Raw genomic sequence first — 18,547 nt, 5'->3', positions numbered from 1 at the left:
CGCGCGCCGCGGTGACGCCGCGCGCTCTCGCGAGAGCGGGGCGGGCGCGGGCCGGAAGCGGAAGTGGCGGCGGCGGGCGGTGCGGCGGCGGCCCCGAGGATGCTGCGGCTGCGCTGCAAGGCCCGGAGCGGCTCGCACGCGCTGCCGGGGCTGTCGCCGCACTCCCGCCTCCGCGACATGCAGGCCGCGCTCGCCGCGCTCACCGGCGTGCCCGCGCCCGCACAGCGCCTCCTGCACGGCTTCCCGCCGCGCAGCCTCGACCTCAGCGACGGCGAGCGGCGGCTCGGCGAGCTCGGCATCCACTCGGGTGAGGGCCCGGCGCGGGGAGGGGGAGGGCGGGGGGCGGCGCTTTGCGGGCTCTGCTGCCCCGCCGGCTGCTGTTACGTTAATTAAAGAGGCCGTGGCACACACGCCCCTCGTCAGCCGGCGGTCGGGCCGGTTTCTGGTCCCGGGGGAGGCGTCACCGCCCGGCTCGGCGGCGCTTCCTGCTCGCTGCGAGTGCCGGTGGTGCTTTGGCCGCGTCCCGGGGCTCCGGAGGCAGAAGCGAGCGGGGCTGGAGGGGACAGGGACGGCGCCGCGCCAGGTGAGTCCCGCGGGGCCGTTGTGGTGCCAGCGGCTGTTGGCTGGGGCTGTGTCCCTGCAGGATACCGAGATGGGGGAAACGGGAGGAGCTGTCCGAGGCCGGGTTGGACGGGGCTTGGAACACCCTGGGGTACTGGAAGGTGTCCCTACGCGTGGCAGGGGTGGGACTGGGTGATGTTTAAGACCCCGAGCCATTCCATGATTCCATGATTGTCCTCTGTGATCCTCAGCAGTGACAGCACAGCCGTGTTGTTGTGTTGTAGGAGCAGCAGCAGCTTTTAAGTACCCACTTTATGTCCCTCTCACCTCTCCCTCCTCCTGTCTGGCAGGCGACACTCTCATAGTCGAAGAGGACACATCCAAACCCGAGCCCGACTCACCTGTGGTCACCAAAAAAACAATGTCCCACCCTGTCAGGGAAGCTGTGCCTGTGCTGGCCAGGAGGGTTGTGCCAGCAGACAATTCCTGCCTGTTCACCAGCGTGTCCTACGTGGTGGAGGGCGGCGTGTACGACCCCGGCTGCGCCCCCGAGATGCGCAGCCTCATCGCCCAGATCGTGGCCAGCGACCCCGAGTCCTACTGCGAGGCCGTCCTGGGCAAAACCAACAGGGAATACTGTGACTGGATCAGGAGGGAGGAGACCTGGGGAGGAGCCATCGAAGTGTCCATCCTGTCCAAGTTCTACCAGTGCGAGATCTGCGTGGTGGACACGCAGACCGTGCGCATCGACCGCTTCGGGGAGGACGCCGGCTACGCCAAGCGCGTGCTGCTCATCTACGACGGCATCCACTACGACCCCCTGGAGCGCCGCGTCCCCGCCTCGGACATTCCCCCCCAGACCATCTTCTCCACCAGCGATGACGTGGTGCTGGCGCAAGCCCTGGAGCTGGCGGACGAGGCCAGGAGGAAGAGGCAGTTCACGGATGTGAATCACTTCACCCTGCGCTGCATGGTGTGCCAGAAGGGACTCACGGGGCAGCTGGAGGCCAGGGAGCACGCCAAGGAGACTGGACACACCAACTTCGGGGAGGTGTGAGCTCAGCATGAGGAGGGTGCCATCGACTACCTCACCGCTCTGGAATCAAATTCTGGAGTCCCAGATAAGCTGTTTGTAATCATAAAATTCCGTTCACAGAGCTTGAAAAGCGAATTAACTTAATGGTGGCCAACGCACAGGTTTGGGACTAGGGGACTGGGAGTAGGGATGCTAAGGGATGGCACTTGGGCTGGTGGTGGACAGTGGCAGCCACACCTTGAGTTCATAACCTGCTCTCTCTGTGTGTGTGTGTGTGTGTGTGTGTGATCTGAGCAGACAGACACAACCAGGCTTGTCCAACCCACCTCTGAGGTGCTGAATGAATGTCTCTGGACGATTTCAGGGTAATTCAGGGGATGCAAGGCTTTGGGACACACACACATCAGCACCACTTACACTGGGAATTAGGCTCTGCACACAGGAGCAGCTCTCAGAGGGGAAACTGCTCGTGTGGTGCATGATTTGTAATGGAAAGATCAAGTACAATAGCAAAATACAATTTGTAGTGGAAAGAGGATCTCTGAGCTGCCCTGTACCATCGGGAATAGACTGTGTAGTTTGTGTGGAGACAACTTTAGGGAGAGAAATGGCCTCTAAGCTTTAAGGTAGCCTTTAAATTAATGAGTAGATGGATAAGTGTTGAATAAAACTTATTAATCCTCCGTAGGTAGTTTTTAGTTGCTTGAAAAATAACTCTCAACCCCCTGGTGTTTACACTGCATCAGAGCATAGGCATGTTTCCTGGAGTACTTGGGATTCTTCTTCATAAGAGCATTGGAAATTCCTGCAAGAGGGAAGTGAGTAGTTAGGGAAGTGACTTAATTTGCATCTGTTAAATACATTGAATACTTTACTTGAGTAGAGCCAATCACGGCCATGGTGTCACTAAGCTGTTCCAGTTTCCAAATACTGTAAATGAGCACTTTAAGGTTGAGTTCTCACTCTTTGCTGGTAAAAAGTTTTGCCCTCTGAAGGCCAGAGCCAGAAGGGAGGCTTGAAATTTCATCTGCTTTCTGCCTTAATGTGTTTGATTTGTCACCGGTGACTGTGGAGTAGCGAGACTTTCGTTGTGATCATGAAGGGTGCAGCTGAATATTCAGAACAAAATAAGCTGGGTGAAGTGCCCCACTCCTTGGACTGTTCAGAAACAGGGAAGATGAAATTGGTTTAATGGGATCTCTTACCTCACAGTGGGGCTTTGAAGCTTAACAGCAAGTGCTTTCGAGGGCTTTTAAAAGGTGCTGTAAAGGTGCATATTACTGAAGGGGATTTATGGGGTGTTTTTTTTTTTCTTTGAAATGCCTGCAACACATCCTTGTTTCTTGAATTTTAAAATATCCTTTGCCTGCCATTCTTGTGCTACTGTTTTGAGTGACCTTCCTTGCACTTTTAGAAGGGGGAGCAAGAGCGAGCATCTTCGGACTGAGGCAGAAATAAACCCCCTTTCCACGTGGAACCTAAAATCCAGTTTGAAAGGCCTCTGTTCCCTAAGGCACCTGATCAAACCGGTGCAGCAACACCACCTTTTCTGCAAAAATCACATTTCAGGTTCTCAGCGGAGGCTCCCACTTGGATCTTGAAATGCAAAAGGGTTTTACTGAAGAAGGAACATAATTACATAAGTGCTTTGCTGAATTAAGGCATGAATAATTAAACAGAAAGCCTAGAATCGCCAAGAGCACTATGGACCAGGTTTGTTTTTAATTCAGTATTAAAATACACATGAGCACTGTTGGGAGTTTCCTACAGAAAGCCATTTAGCTTCCAGTGTTAAACCCCGCTCTGCTTTTAGCCTCTCATTAGGAAAAGAAGATAAAAACCCCCAAAACCCAGCATTAAACCCAGCCCTGTAGAAGCTGACGCTTAAAAACCTCCAGAAATACCTGACAGTTCAAAGGAACTTGAAGATTACACTGTGTTATAACTACTTGAGCTGAAGTACTGGCTAGGAATGAGACCAAGAGACTGTCAAGCCCCAGGTGTGCTCTCAGCTTTCCCAGGGAAGCAGGGACGTGCCTGGGACAAGGAGCTGATCCTCACCCTTTGCCATCTGTTACATGGACACAATACCTACCTCAGAGAGGTGCACAAGGTGTCTTTGAAACACAAGTGGAAGATCCATATTTATTGTCTGCCTTGACTTTGGGGAGCAACCCTTAGATTTTAGCTTTGTGTCCTGGATGGATTTCTCAAAGTGTGTGAAACCTTTTTTTTTTTTTTTTTTTTTTTTTTTGGTATTTCTCAGTTGCAGTATTTGAAAAAAAAAAAAAAAAGAGCTTTATTTAATCCAGAGTGTTGAGCTTGCTAGATCATGTTTGCATTGGGAATCTGCTAACAGAGAATCAGTTCCGTTGGAGGGAGGCGCGTCACTATCACTGCTTGGATGTTCTCTTCTGTTGCCTAGAAAATAAAATCTCTTTGGTTAAAAAAAAAAAAATACCTGTAATTTGTGTTGTAAAAGAACAAGTCATCTTTGGCACTGATTGTGAGAAAAACTTCTCCTTGTTCTCCTAAACTTTCCCAAACAAAAAGTATCTACATTGTTTAAAATGTAAGGTCTGGATAGATTTAAATTACAGCTCCTTTTCTTTTTACAAATTATTCTTAGGGGTTTTTTTAGTACTTTTTAACCAGGATTTTCCTGCCCTTAATGACACAGTCAGGGAATTATCACAAAAATGACATCCTTTAGTGGTGGGATGAATTCTGAATATCAGAATGGGACAAGATGAGCTTCAAGGTCCTTTCCAACCCAAACCATTCTGGGATTCTATGAAATATGATACCTGAGATATCAGGACTGTAAAGAGAGTTTTACATCCCTGCAGAATCTATTATGCATTGAAATATATAAATCATTAAACAGACTTTATGAATATTTGGGTCCAGTTACAAAGACCTACTCCGTGGATGCAGTAGACTGAAAGACCAGTCTGGGGAGAAAATCAGTAGTAACTGGAATTTCTGAAGGACAAACCTAATTCCTAAGTTCTGTGTGAATCCTATCAAAAGAGCAGTTTCTGGGGAGAGCACTGAGGAAAGGAACATCTTGTTCCACGGTGTATCTAAAATCAGCACCTTTCCCTGAGCACAGTCCCAGCAGGGGCCACTTGAGACAGGTTGGGGACAGTCCCCTGTAGCCATCCTGCTCTCCTGGAGACTTGGAGAGCATCCCAGCACTGGAACTGGGATCTGTTCTGGGGCAACCAACCCCCTGTGAAACTGAAACCTCTCTGACCCCGCAGTGCTGCCTCTTTGCCTTTCTCCACGTGGGAGGGGACAGGGCTGAGTGAAGAGGGAGCAGAAGTTCTGTGCTGCTGTGCCCTGTGCTGGGGGAGCTTCTGAGAAATCAGACGGACACACGAGTGCTGAATCATCTGTGTTTGGCTGATTTCGCTGCAGAACCCGCCCATGGGCCAGCCCTGGGAACCTCTCCCTGGCAAGGAAACTCTCCAGAAGAGGAACTAAAAGTAGTCAGCTTGCTGTTTTGAAAATTGCTGCTGCCACACAATTAAATGTCTGCCTGCATTTTACATCAAACTGCATCCAGCTCTAAAACTGCCGTCAGGCTTGCTCTGAAAAAAAATCCTTCAAATTGGGTGAAATCACTCCTGCTGTTTCACCTGTCTGAGCACCAGATGCTTCCTGGAGCAGGAATACAAAAGAGGAGCTAACAAAATCAGGTTGTCCAAGATTGCAGTGCCCTTGTCTTTTATTTTTAATTAAAGTCTTGAGGAAAGTGTTGGGGAGAAGAACTTGAGAGCTTGAGAGCTGCCTTCTCATCTCTGGTGTTAATGGTAACCAAGCTATGGAAACACCTCACGTCCCTTCTCTGGCTCTTTTCTGTAAAGCAGAGATAACAAACAGAGCTCCTTGGCCATAGGAAGATTTAATGACTGCTGTGCAACAGGAGGCATTAACTACGTGGTGCTTTCCATAACTGATTTGTCAGCACCCAGGCTGTACCTGCAATTTGGGCGAAGGAAAGTACCCAAGAGTTCCACAGAGTCAAATAAACATCCTTACCTTGACAGGAATCTTATCAGTGACGCCATGTGGATGCTTCTCCTTCAGGGCCAGGCCTGAGTCATTTGTGCCCTCGTGTTTAGGAACAGGGTGAGGCACAGCAGGGCTGTGAACCTGCCAAAGTCCTTCCAGGGCACTGGGAAGTTTTCTCTGCATCATTTGATTCCTCACATACCCTTCGTGCCATCTGTGTGAAATCACACCTTGTTTTGGGATGGATCTATTTGTATTTGTTAGAGGGAGAGGAATGTGGAGAAAGAACAGGTTCTTTCTGGGCTTCTGATTTGGAGCAGCTCAAGATTTCTCCTGATGGATCATGACACCTTCCTGACCCACACAGGGCTGCAGGCAGCCAGCTCTGCCTGTTCTACTGCCCAGATTGGAGTCCTGGTGCTGTCAGGACATCCCTGCCCTGTGCTGGTGCTCACTCACACCCTGCTGGCACTGCAATAACAAAATAACCCCAGCTTTGGTTTCCTCCCTCTCTCAGAGCAGCCTCAGCACCGGGCACAACTCGACAAAACCCGCATGGCTCTAAAGCTTCCATTTAAAATTAAAATTAATTTAGAATCAAACCCACTCCATTAATTAATTTCACATTTAAACTCTGTTTAAACTGCTGCACCATCCAGCACAACTCCTGAAGCACTGGCACCAATCCTGCCCTCAATCCCTGGCTGTCAGCGCTCCGGCTGCTCCCGACGTGCTGCATCCCCATCCCTCAGCTGCTGCAGGCCAGCATGGGAGAGCAGGAAGGGCTGGGGCTGGCTGGGGCTGGCAGCAGCCTCTGGTTCGTTGATTTGCTCCCCAGCACGTTCCCTTCTGGAACAGCACTCGGCTGGGCTCGGCACCGCCAGTGGGAGCCTCGACGCTTCCCGGCTCATCTGCTTTCCCTCCATCTTCCTGTGGCTTTCATTAGCTCGACTTCCCTGTTCTGTGGAGCAGGGAACATGTGTGGCAACACAGGCTTTTGCTAAAAATACAAATCTAAAAAAAATAAAAATCATTGTAGCATAGAAATGTGAACGAATCCCGCAGCTGTGTCAGCCCTGGAAATTCCCTGCAGGGTGTTTGTAGATGTTCAGTGAGCAGCACCTTGTCAAGCAGGTACAAGTCCGTGCTGTGTGTGGGGAATGGCCAAAGTGGTGTTTATCAGCTGGAAAAGCTCTGATTTTAGTAACAGAGCCCAAAGTCAGTCATAAGGAGGCACGGCTGCTGCCTCCCTGCCCTGCAGCACCACCCGGGCTGGGGGTCGGTGTCACCCTGCGCAGGGTGGGCGAATCTGGGCCCCTCTTTGGAAGGGGCAGCAGAGGTGGTACCCTGGGGCTCAGAGTGGGAGATGCTGCTGAAGGAAATGCCTGGCAGAGTTTCTGAGGAGGTGTCATCAGGGTGAAGATGAGTGTGGTGGGCATCTCGGGGAGCTTTAGCTTTCACCAGAGCTCCAGGAACTGACCTCGAGCTGCCTGGGGAAGGAGTCCCCAGCACTGGAAGGAGCTTGCAGAGGGTTTTGGTGCCAGCAGGGAATGGTGCCAACTGGGGCAAAAGCAGCTGCAGGTTGGGACAGGCAGAAGGAGCCTCGGAGCTGCGCAGACCTGGGCACCCCATCCTGCAGCACGTAAATAAATCTGTGCTGAAGCTTCCCTTCCAAAACACTTTCTGCCTGTCTTCACAACCTCCTTCCTTTGCAGGCAGCAAACTTTTGGCCTCTGGGAAGCTGTGGTGAAATGCAAGTCCCTACCTGTCCTAGCCCAGGCTGTGTTTTCAGAGCCGAGGAGGAACCAGCTTCTACCCCGAGCTGCGGGATCCCTGCACAAACCACCTGAGAGAAGAAACCTGTTGTGGGTGACGCGTTCCTGGGCGCAAACGCCCAGCCGGGGACGTAATTATTGTGTGCAAGGCTCGGGTCAGGGCTCGGCTCGGCTGCTCCGGTGTCAGCGAGCAGCTATGCGGCAGAACAGGATGTCGGATTAAGGAGTCTCCGGCAAAACCCGTGCCGAGGACGGCAGAGGACATCAGGGAAGTGAGGGAGCTGGGTGGTACCGAGCAGAGCTGCCCGCAGCTCCCGGGCACTGCCAGCTCACACCCAGCGCTGGCAGCGCTGCAGCCACGACCCAGCGCTCTGGGGCATGGCACGGACGGGTTTTAGGGGCTCAGCCACGCCGTGACCCCAGCCTGGAGCAGGAGGAAAGGTGCCTTGCAGGGCTGCAGGATGAATTTCGCTCGCCCTGGCTGCAGGTGAGGGGCCAGGGATCGCCTGTCAGGACGTACCTGCGAGCAGCCACGGGCCCGGCACAGCCTTATCTGCAGCGGGAGCAGAGTTAATGTGTAACCTGGCTGTGTTTGCTTAGCCCAGAAAAGCAAAGAAGTCCTGGGACAGGCACGGCTGGGACAAGGAATTGGGCAGCACGGAACGACAGACGGCCTGGTAAAAACAACGAAACGGATTAATAATCATTTGTGTTCCTGCTTGCCCTTTGCTTTCTGTGCTTTTCGTGCTGGACGGGCTGCGGGTGAAGGGCTGGGGGGCTCTGGGTACCTGCAGGGCTCTGCTTTGGAGGGGTGAAATGTGGTGGGGGATTCACCAGCGAAGCTGGACAAGGTGGTTTGAAGGTGGTGGTGGTGGTGGAGGAAAGCTGGGAAAAGCTGTGCCCAGGACAGCAAACAGCTCAGGCAGCTGCTGGGGCGCTTCATTCTTGTCCAGAGAGGAGGAAATGCGGATCTGCCACCGTCCCCTTTGCCCCTGAGGTGCGATCCATCCCCTGGGCTGCTCAGGAGCAGGTGCCTGCAAAAGGGGATTTGCTTCGGGTTGTGTTTGGGGTGGCCGGACAAAGCCAGAGGCAGCAGGGGTCCGGCTGCTCTGCCCCAGGCAGCAAAACCGAGGTGTTTTAACCCGGGATGGAGAGCTTGGGGTGGTGCTGGCTGAAAGAAAGTAGCCTCTTGTCTAAAGCAATTAGCATTAATTGCTACCCAGCACCTCTTTGATGGCTCCGTGGGCTTTCAAAGGACAGTTATGAGAACGGCCACAAGAGCTGAGGGACCTGGCCTTTGGATTTAGATTAAAAAAACTTCTTCCAAATATATTTTTAGTGGGGGAAGAGATCAACACCGTTGAAACCCAGCTATAAAACAGCTTTTTGAGTACTGCATCTTTTAAATCAAACGCTCAGTTGCATTTTTAATTCGTGGCTCTTATTCACGAAAAGAAGGAACTGAAATCCTTCTGAATCATTAAAACTGGGGAGTTTCAACACTGATTTTTCCCCTTTCCCAAGCTGGATGAGTGTGCTGGAGCCGTAATCACATCAGAGAACTAATGGGCGGGAAAAGGAACTTCTTGTTTCAGTGCGGATCCTCCGCAGCGCCTGGCGGGCTCGGGCTGAACTTTGCCTCCCGTGAGCCGGGGCTCGGTGGGTGCCAAAGCCTTGGCGGCTGCTTTAGGTCCCTGCAAATGCTGTTTGAATGAGAGGAAATTCTTTCTTTAACGGCCTGGTGGTGGTGGGGATCCTCATGGTGGAAATGCCTCCCTGTTGGCCCCAACCAGCTGCACACTCAACTTCCAGCAAGGCTTTCACTTCCCCAGGAGGGTTTTGCTGTCTGAAATTTGGGAGGGAGGCAGCCAGGAACACTGCAACAACCATGGTCAAGCCTCCTGCTACTTAGGAGTCGATATAAATCTATAAATCTAGTTTTGATGTAAATCTAAATTTCACACTGTGGATGTTCAAGTGCACAGCAAAACCCTGCAGAGGCCTGAAGTCCCCCAAGCTCAGCTCTGCTTCCTGACAGCTCAAATCCCTGGCCATGAAGTGATCTGAATTCAAAGAATCCAGGGAACTGCTGTTCCAAAGCCACCACTTACTGCAACGTCATTTAAGCAGTAAATAATGCAAAGCTGAGACTGAAATATTAAAATCCTCCTGCGTGGAAGGATTAGATCTGTCAGGGCGTGGGTGTTGAAATCTGATTTTTGCGGCATATTCCAATTACAGAGGAATTCTTTCAGGGTCTAACGCTCTGAACAAGCAGCCAGTTCTGCTCACTTATCGCTGGATCTAATTCCCTGATCCTGCTACAAGAAATAAAAGCAGCAGTGTGTTCCTGCCTGCAGGTTACAGCACAAAGGGCTCCTCTGTCTTCTGAGGAGCAAATCCTCTCGCGTGGGTCCGTGTGTCTTGGAGGGGGTGTTGGTGTTTGTTTTGCTGCTCCCTTTCGCCTCCACAGCCCAATTCCCTCCCCAGGAATGGGGTGGTGCATGTGGAGGGAACTAACTGGTGGTGCCAGGAAATTTCTGAAGCTCAGTGCTTTGCATCCATCAGTAATGACACCTTCCGTGGGCGCTCAGCCTCTCTCTGCGGGCAGCAGAGCTCTGTGCAGGGATAACTGTCCCCTGTGCCACGTGGGCCCCTGCCCTGCCCCTGTCACGGTGCTGGAACCCAAGTTCAGGGCGTTTGTCAGGCAGCTGCTGCCACACTGGGGTCCCACTGGTGATGGGGGGTCCGGGCTGCATCCAGAGGAGCATCAGGGGGACCCTGCTGTGAGCAGGGGGGACATTGAGGGGCTGCTTGAACCCCCCTGGAGCAGCCTGGGCACAGCCCCAGCCTGCCCTGCTCCCCACGGGCTGCACCAGCCATGTGCACAAACACACCCAGGCGTGCCCCAAAGGCCGGGGGCACCTCCCTGGGGCCCCCAAGGAAGGGCGGCAGAGGAAGCTCCTGACAGAGCGAGGATGTGAGTAACCAGCAGCACTTGGGGCCAGCTCGTTCTCAAGTTCAAGCTGCAGGGCTGGCACAGGGTGTGGTGGAGGAAAGAGGTCCCGTGAGTCGGGGCTGGGGCTGGTGCTGGGATCTCTGAGGCTGAGCTGGGCTTGCAGCTCCTGCCTTTGCCTTACCCACCCCTCTGAGGTGATTAGAGAGCCACCAACACGAGCTGGCTGTGCAGAGATGACCCTATTCCAAATTATTTTGGGGAAAACTTCAAAGATTATTTTAAAAAGCCCAGCTGTGCCTTCTCCTGGAGACAGCAGCCTGAGATGGAGCACATTTCCTCCACCCAGCAGCATCAGAGCCTGCCTGTCCTCCCTCCCAGCGTGCTTGAGTCAGCCCCGGGAGAATCTCACAACTTAATGCTTCTCCTTTCTCCAGCCACCAGGGCAGCCCGTGCTATGCCTAGGAAGGAGCTGGGGATGGCTGGCTGCAGCTCCGGCAGCTGTGACAGCATGGTCAGCACGGCTTCCGACCACTCACAGCGGGTGAGTAACCCTGGGGTGCCCGGCCCAGCTCGCCCCTCTGAGCTGAGCAAGGGTTTGGGGCAGATCTCAGTTCAAATCCGCTCTCCATCGGTGCTTCGGGAGCACCTGGAGGCCCTGAGCCAGCACCAGGACCAGATGAGTTCCTGCCCCAGAGCACTCGCAGCCTTCCCAAGCTGCCACGTGTGTGGCAGCAGCCGGGAGCCTTCGCTGCTGCAGGGTCTGCTCTGGGCCAGGCTGGGATCCGTGCCAGCGGCTCCTGCGCTGCCAGGGGTGCGGGGCAGACCCTTGGGTAACTGGGTCACACTGGCTCCGAGGAGAGTGACTTCACCTGGAGGAGACAGCGAGCTGAGCTCCTCCTGCCTGGCAGAGAGGAATGCCCCAGTTAAGGCAGAGATGAGTGTGGGCCGTGGGTGTAGATGTGTCATTTTTCACTATCTCTCCATTCAAGCTCGTTTGTCTCCCAACGCCGATTCCAAGATTGATGCACTAATTACATCCTGCCTTGCTGGGAGTATAATTGATATGTGGCAGGTTTTCCATTTGATGTATTGCAAACCAGAACCAAACCCTCTGAATGTAATAGGGATGGAAAAACTGGTTGTGATAGTGCACAGTAAAAGATTTGGATAAGGTGCCTCTGCAAAACAACTCCACCTGGGATGATTCCTGCCCCGTGCTTGTTGATCTGATGCACATTCCATCCTGTCCTGCACTTCATTTTGTTCATGACAGATTGCAGGAATCACCTTGATATCTGATCACATATCGCATCTCCTGGTACTCAAAATACAACAAAAATTAAGCAGCTCTTGCTGAGGTGTGAATGGGAGAACAAGGAGAATTCATCACCTGCACAGAAACCTTCAGTATTTATGGTGTTTTCTAAGCATTAATAGAGGTGTCTGTACCTACAGATCTGTCACCCATCTGCTCACATTTCACAGTAATTTAAAGAACTGAAAGTAAGAGGCCAAGTTCCCAAGTTAAGAATAATCCACCTCCTGACCCACAGAGTAGGGTAATATAAAAAAAGGCTTTAAGTATACATATATTTCCTATTTTAGAGGAGGTTGTCTGGTTTTCTGGAGCTGTAAATACTCATCATTGAACAGCCACTGGCCAAGCTGCCACAGGCTCTCTAAACTACCTAGACATTAAACAGTACAAAGTTATATGTATATAAAAAGTTATATAAAGTTACATATATATATATATATATATAAAAGAGAATAAAGTAAACCTCTCTTTCTTACCTGCACTGCTTCATCTTCTTTCTCCAGAGTGACAACAGCTATGACTATTTATCTGTGGAAGAGAAAGAGTGTTTGATGTTCCTAGAAGAAACCATTGGCTCCCTGGATGCAGAGGGAGACAGCGGGGTCTCCACGGACGACACTGACTACGGGGAGCCCTCCAAGCCCAGGAAGGGCCCTGTGCCCCGGGGTAAGCTGGAAACCCTTGTGCAGCTTGGCTGTGCCAAGGGAATGTCCTTGGCAGGGAGGGAGTGCCCCGGGTCGATAAGGCACAGGTGGTCCCCATCACGCTGCAGTAGCCACACAAGTCGGGCACCATCTGTGCCCTCCTGGTTCTCACAGGCGGGTGTGGAGCAAAGGCGGCAGAACCGCGGGGCACAGCATCTGTGCTCGTGCTCTGAACGGGCTCACACAGACTCACAAGGCTTTGTCAGGCCCAAAGGATCCGGTTTCCCCAGCAGGGATGGATCGGTGGAGTCAGAGGAGCCCTGGGTGCCCGTCCTGAGCCGTGGCTGTGTGGGCCCAGCAGGGGTGAGGGGTGTTCTGTGGCCCTGTGCTGTGCGTGACTTCATCTCCCTCTCTTCCCAGATTTGGGCAATGGGGCTCCAAGCAGAGATCAGCAGTGTGGGGCTGAACAGAGGAGTGGTAAAAGCGTCTCTGCCTCCTCCAGCTCGGCTCCAGCAGCTGCTCCAAGCCCGGGTTATTCCAGTCTCCCGAGGAACAACCCTGCAGCAAATGGAGCTTCTGGCAGCAAAGGATGTGTCTCCACAGTGCCAGCAGGAAAACCTGCACAGGAGGTGCCCAAGGAGGGCAGGCTGGACCAAGCCAACACAGGAAGCCACACGAAGTCCGTGATCATCCAACCACCAGACCCCTTCCAGGATGACCTGGAGTGGTCACGCAGCCCTCGCTCAGATGCCAAAGGGGAGGCGGCCAAGGAGACCAAGACTTGGACTTTGTGGGGCCACCCGGGGAAATCCACATTGGAGGAGGCCCCTCAGGACCACGATGCCAAGCGTGGGCCTCCAACTGCCCCCAAACCACGGAAATTGCCACCAAACATCATCCTGAAAACCAGCAGGAACAGCCCCGTGCCGCTGGCCACGGAGCACAACCAGAAGGTAAAAGCAGCACCTCCACCCTCAGCTGCCTCTCACCCCAGCCCTGCCAGCGACAGCACTGCTGAAAAGGGGAATTCTGGGCACCTCGACCCCAAGGAGAAGGAGAAAGCCCGACGGGAAGCACTGGAGAAGCTGGGACTGTCCCAGGACAGGAGGGAGCCCAGCGCCCACCTCCATCCCCACCCCAGCGAGACGCCGCTCCCCATCCCTGGGCAGCCTGCGGAGGGCTCCGTGCCGGGGATCCGGCAGATGGCCTTCAAATCCAACACCCTGGAGCGCTCCGGGGTGGGGCTGGGCAGCTCCATCAGCAGCACCAAGGAGCAGAACGCCAAGAGCAGCAGCAGCTCCCTGGGCAAGATGTCCTTCATCGAGCGCCTGGCCCCCAGCTTCCTCCGCAGCGGCCGCCCCCGGCCCGCCTCCCTCGGGGCAGGGAAGGACTTTACCGGCCTGAAGGAGCAGGAGGAGCAGGACAAGAGCAGCAAGAGGAGATCCCACCCTCTGCCCAGCTTTCCCAGGCCGCCCCGCTCCGCTGTGAGCGTGAAGATCTCCCCGAAGGGTGCAGCCGACGAGAACCGGCGCGAGGCGCTCAAGAAGTTGGGGCTGCTGAAGGAATAGCTCACGGGGCTGGTGGAAAAGGGGCTTTTCACCCCAAATCCAGCGGCCTTCACTGCCTGGCCTCGGCCATGAGCATTTTCTGCTGCCACCTCCTGCCCCAGCACCTCGGGAGCGCTGTGGGAGCTTCACGCCAAATAAAGGAGCGCCGCGTGTACAGAGTATTTTGTATAGAGCAGATGTATATGAGCTATTTATACAAAGCATCTCTCAGCATGGACGGGGTGGAGTCTCCTGCAAGGGCTTTAATGCATTTGGGGATTCATCAAAACAGGGAAGCCATGGAATTAGGGATTTGGCATATTTTCAAAGGGGTTGCCTGTGGATAAAGCGTCTCTGGGAAGAACTGCCGGACTTTGCTGCTCCTTTAGGACTTTTTTGGGGTTTTTTTTTATTAATTTTATCACAGCCTCTGAGGCCTGAGGCACACATGAAAGTGCCTCCCAAAACCACCACTGCCTGCTGGAGGGGCTGGAGGGCTGCACACCCACTGCTTCCTGTGCCATTCTCTGCTCTCCCATCCAGCCCTGACCACCTGAATCCAGCAGGTGGAAGACTTTGAACTGCAGGGACGGGACAGCTAAGGAGGCAAGAGGCTGTGCTGGTGTCAGATCCAGGAGTGCTGCCAAAATGGGACAGATGCAAAGCTGGGACAGCCCCAACTCCTTCCCTTCTGAGCTGTCCTGGCACCTCTCAGGCCCGGCTGATGCTGCCAACACCTCGCTGCTCACCTTGGGGAACAGAGGTGGTTTGTGTTCCTAATAAACCCGTGTGTGATCAGAAAGTGCCGTGTGCTACAGATTTATGTCGCAGTCAGGTAAATCTAAATGCTGGAGTTGTAAAACAAAGAGTTCTGAGACAAAGGATGAGCCAGGTCAGGTCTGTCCCACCTATAACATGGAATCATTTTATCAGCACAGGCAAAGTCTTCCATGGAGCCACCTGGGACAGTGGAAGGTGGCCCTGCCTGTGACAAGGGGTGGAACAAGGAGAGCTTTAAGGTCCTTTCCAACCCAAACTGTTCCATGATTTTGTGATTCCCAGCTCTCCCTGCAAGCACAAAGAGGGAGTGTGGAATTCCTGGTGCTCCCGTGTTTGCTGGCAGGCTCGAAGCAGCCCGATGTGCAGCCAGGCAGCAGCAGAAGTTCCGCCCAGCCCTGAGCTCCTCGGGCTGGGGACTTTCAAGTGCAAATGGTTGGCTTTAAAGGCAGCAAGAGCACCGTGTAGAGAGGAGATGCCAGGGTAAGCACTGAGTGAAAGGGTCAGCCAAGCTCCTGCCTGGGTGAAAGGTGCATTTTCATCCCTGTGCTCCTCTCCTCTGACCACTCTGTCTCACCCAGGGCTGATTCCAGCTATTTAATGCTCTGTCTGACTGCTCAGCACCTGCATGATGCAAGTCCCAAGGGAAATCTCACCTTGTTTATCTACTGAGAAGGGAGGGGAGCATTAAGGACTCTCTCAAAACATTTTTGACCTGAAACAGAACCTAAACATTTCTTAAAATCAGATTGTTTTGGAAACAAAAGGTTTCTCTTCCAGTCCTTGGCTTTAGTCAGAACCATTGTGTGCTGGTGCCATGAAAGCTCAGTTCTGTTCAGATTTCCAAGGAGGAATCTCAAAGATCTTCCAAAGATCACTTATCAGTCTGTGACGTGGTGATCTTCACAAACAGGAGCTGTGCACGCTGGTATGAAATGGAAACAAAAGAGAATAAATTAAAACAGCCACAGAGCAGCAGGGTCATTCCTCTGGGAATGAACTCCACATTTCTGTGCCTCTCCTGCTGCTGCTGCCAGATCCTCTGGGCTGAATCGCTCACCACGGGCAAGCCCCGTTCCAAGAGCAGGCGTTGCTGTTTAATCCTGCGACGAGAATACGGAATTTTACCTGCTGGATCTGTCGGTAGCCATTAGAAACCGAGCTGTTTATGCCCAGGGGCCAGGACCTTATGCAAGAGCAGGCCCGTGACTGTGCCTGGTGCCACCCAGAGCCGAGCCCTGCTGCTGACAGAGGGATCCTGCTCCTGCCCCTACCCCTGCCCCTACCCCTGCTCCTGCCCCTGCCCCTGCCGCTGCCCCTGCCCCTGCCCCTGCTCCTGCCCCTGCTCCTGCTCCTGCTCCTACCCCTGCCCCTGCTCCTGCCCCTGCTCCTGCTCCTACCCCTGCCCCTGCCCCTGCTCCTGCTCCTACCCCTGCTCCTGCTCCTGCCCCTGCTCCTACCCCTGCCGCTGCCCCTGCCCCTGCCCCTGCTCCTGCTCCTGCTCCTGCTCCTGCTCCTGCCCCTGCTCCTGCCCCTGCCCCTGCTCCTGCCCCTGCCCCTGCTCCTGCTCCTGCTCCTGCCCCTGCCCCTGCCCCTGCTCCTGCTCCTACCCCTGCTCCTGCCCCTGCCCCTGCTCCTGCCCCTACCCCTGCCCCTGCCCCTGCCCCTGCTCCTGCTCCTGCTCCTGCCCCTGCTCCTGCTCCTGCTCCTGCTCCTGCCCCTGCTCCTGCTCCTACCCCTGCTCCTGCCCCTGCTCCTGCCCCTGCCCCTGCCCCTGCCCCTGCTCCTGCCCCTGCTCCTGCTCCTGCCCCTGCCCCTGCTCCTGCTCCTACCCCTGCTCCTGCCCCTGCCCCTGCTCCTGCCCCTGCCCCTGCTCCTCCTCCTGCCCCTGCCCCTGCTCCTGCCCCTGCTCCTGCCCCTGCTCCTGCCCCTGCCCCTGCCCCTGCCCCTGCTCCTGCCCCTGCCCCTGCCCCTGCCCCTGCCCCTGCTCCTCCTCCTGCCCCTGCCCCTGCCCCTGCCCCTGCCCCTGCCCCTGCTCCTGCCCCTGCCCCTGCCCCTGCTCCTCCTCCTGCCCCTGCCCCTGCCCCTGCTCCTGCTCCTGCTCCTGCTGGGAGCGCGGCCACCTCAGCTCCACCTGGAGCACCTGGCAGTGGCTTCCTGCAGCCCAGCTGCTCCTTTTGCCTCCTGCTGCCGGCGAGTTTTCTTCTGCTGATGTACAGGTTTGCATCAGGCTGGCCAGCCCCAGAGGAATTCAGTGAATTGCTCAGCTACAAGCGAGTGTTTCCCTGCTTCCCCCGAGTGCAGCTCACCAGGCATCGGTGCCTTGCATTCCTCGGGTTCTTTCTGTGGCTCAGCACCGTCCCCCCCCGTGCACACCTTCCGTGTGCGGGGGCGAAGCGGTGCCGTTCTGCTCTAGGGTGCCCTCCCCTCCCCTCCTCTCCACGCAGAGCAGCTCCAGTGCTGCCTGTTTGGAGAGGGATTAAAAGCCTGGCTGTGGGTTTTGTCAGCCTGAGCCTGTTTGGTATTCACAGACTGTCCTGGAAAGGTGCTGGTGCTGCAAGGTCAGCGATGGAAACGACTGAGTGCAGCTTAGTGCTGCAAGCAGTTAATTAAATTAACATCAGTAAATTGTTTGGTGCGATTGCCTCCACGGGTCAGGCCCTCTCTCTAAAGAAAGCCTGCGTTAGTTTGGAAATTAAATTGCCTGTAAGGAACAAGGGCACTCACTTTGTCATCAGCATAAAATCATGGAATGGTTTGGGTTGGAAGGGACCTTAAAGGTGATCCAGTTCCACCCACCTCCCACCATCCCAGGTTGCTCCAAGTCTGGGTGGGGGACAAAGCAAGAACACAAACAAAATCTACCCCCAGGTTCAGCCAGAGCCCAGTAGAGCTCCTGGGTTCTGGTCTGGGGACCCCCAAAATCAGACTTCATACTTTGTCAGGGGATGGAATGAGACGATCTTTAAGGTCCCTTCCAACCCAAACCATTCCATGAATCTAATTCTGGGCATATTTGACTCAATTTGTGCCCAGAAGGCAAAATCCCAGCAGAGCCCAGACACAAAACAGCCACGAAGAGAGATCACAGCCTTGCAGAAGCAACAAGTCTCAGAAGAGTTGGTGAATGTACCCTCAGTGTCTTCATGCAGATTATCCAGACTGAGTTTATGTGGCAAAACAATGTTAAAAACAACAAAGAAAACGCCCAGCTTTGCATTTTGCACGGAATATTCATCTAATTCCTAACTATCAGTCCCACCCTGGCTCAGACGTGTCATTTCCATGTCTACATGAGCCTGTCAAGACCTACTGGCCCAACTGAAACATCCTTGTGCACATCTTTCATTACAAAGATCAAATTCAGGAGCAGTGGCTGGTGGAATTCTGGCGGTGTCAGGGATCATCAGCTGCACAGGCCACAGCAGGAATCATTTGTGTTTGTTAATAACAGCCCTTGTGCCTCTGGGGTGGTGTCAGGGGAGCCTTGGGGCTGAGAGGTGGGGAAGGAGGGTTGGAGGCTGCTGAACCGAGCAGGAAAACACCAAACCTGGGCTCCAGGATCGAGCTGGGCTTGCTCCAGCTCTGTGGGAGATGGCTGGAGATGTCTGCGGCTTTTTGACCACATTCCAGCATGGTTTGGGCAATAACCAGGAGCCGAGGCTCTGCCCTTCCCCACGTGGAGGGAGGGACCCTCTCCAACTCCACCAGGCTTCTCTCCATTATCTTTTTTCTCTTTTTTTGCCCCTGGCCTTTGTTTCTAATGGAATTGTAAATGGAAAAAGGCCAAAGCTCGTCACTGCAGCTCCCACCCGAGCAGGGCTTGGTCCCACAGATCCAACAACCTGCAAAGAGGAGCCCGGCCAGAGGCATTCCAGCCTTTTACTGCTGTGCCAAAGCAAGCAGGGTT

At 54.2% G+C, this 18,547-nt stretch overlaps 2 protein-coding genes across 2 annotated transcripts; both read left to right on the top strand.

Moving 5' to 3' along the window:
* The first annotated feature begins 81 nt into the window (after nucleotides 1-81).
* On the top strand, nucleotides 82-4,013 carry YOD1 (YOD1 deubiquitinase). The gene is made up of 2 exons (XM_082296294.1): nucleotides 82-307; nucleotides 912-4,013. Exons 1-2 carry the CDS (start codon nucleotides 100-102, stop codon nucleotides 1,616-1,618), a joined length of 915 nt encoding a protein of 304 aa, XP_082152420.1. The 5' UTR covers nucleotides 82-99; the 3' UTR covers nucleotides 1,619-4,013.
* A 6,792-nt stretch (nucleotides 4,014-10,805) lies between these two features.
* LOC309581438 (specifically androgen-regulated gene protein) lies at nucleotides 10,806-13,881 on the top strand (the record flags this gene model as incomplete). Its single annotated transcript, XM_082296046.1, has 3 exons — nucleotides 10,806-10,892; nucleotides 12,173-12,335; nucleotides 12,734-13,881. 3 exons carry the CDS (start codon nucleotides 10,806-10,808, stop codon nucleotides 13,879-13,881), a joined length of 1,398 nt encoding a protein of 465 aa, XP_082152172.1.
* Nucleotides 13,882-18,547: the final 4,666 nt, after the last annotated feature.

This window comes from Coloeus monedula, assembly GCF_965178545.1.
Source record: "Coloeus monedula genome assembly, chromosome: 23".
In the NCBI taxonomy this organism is placed as follows: Eukaryota; Metazoa; Chordata; class Aves; order Passeriformes; family Corvidae; genus Coloeus; species Coloeus monedula.
Note: the sequence above shows the minus strand (reverse complement) of the source record. Positions and strands in the feature narration are given on the sequence as shown.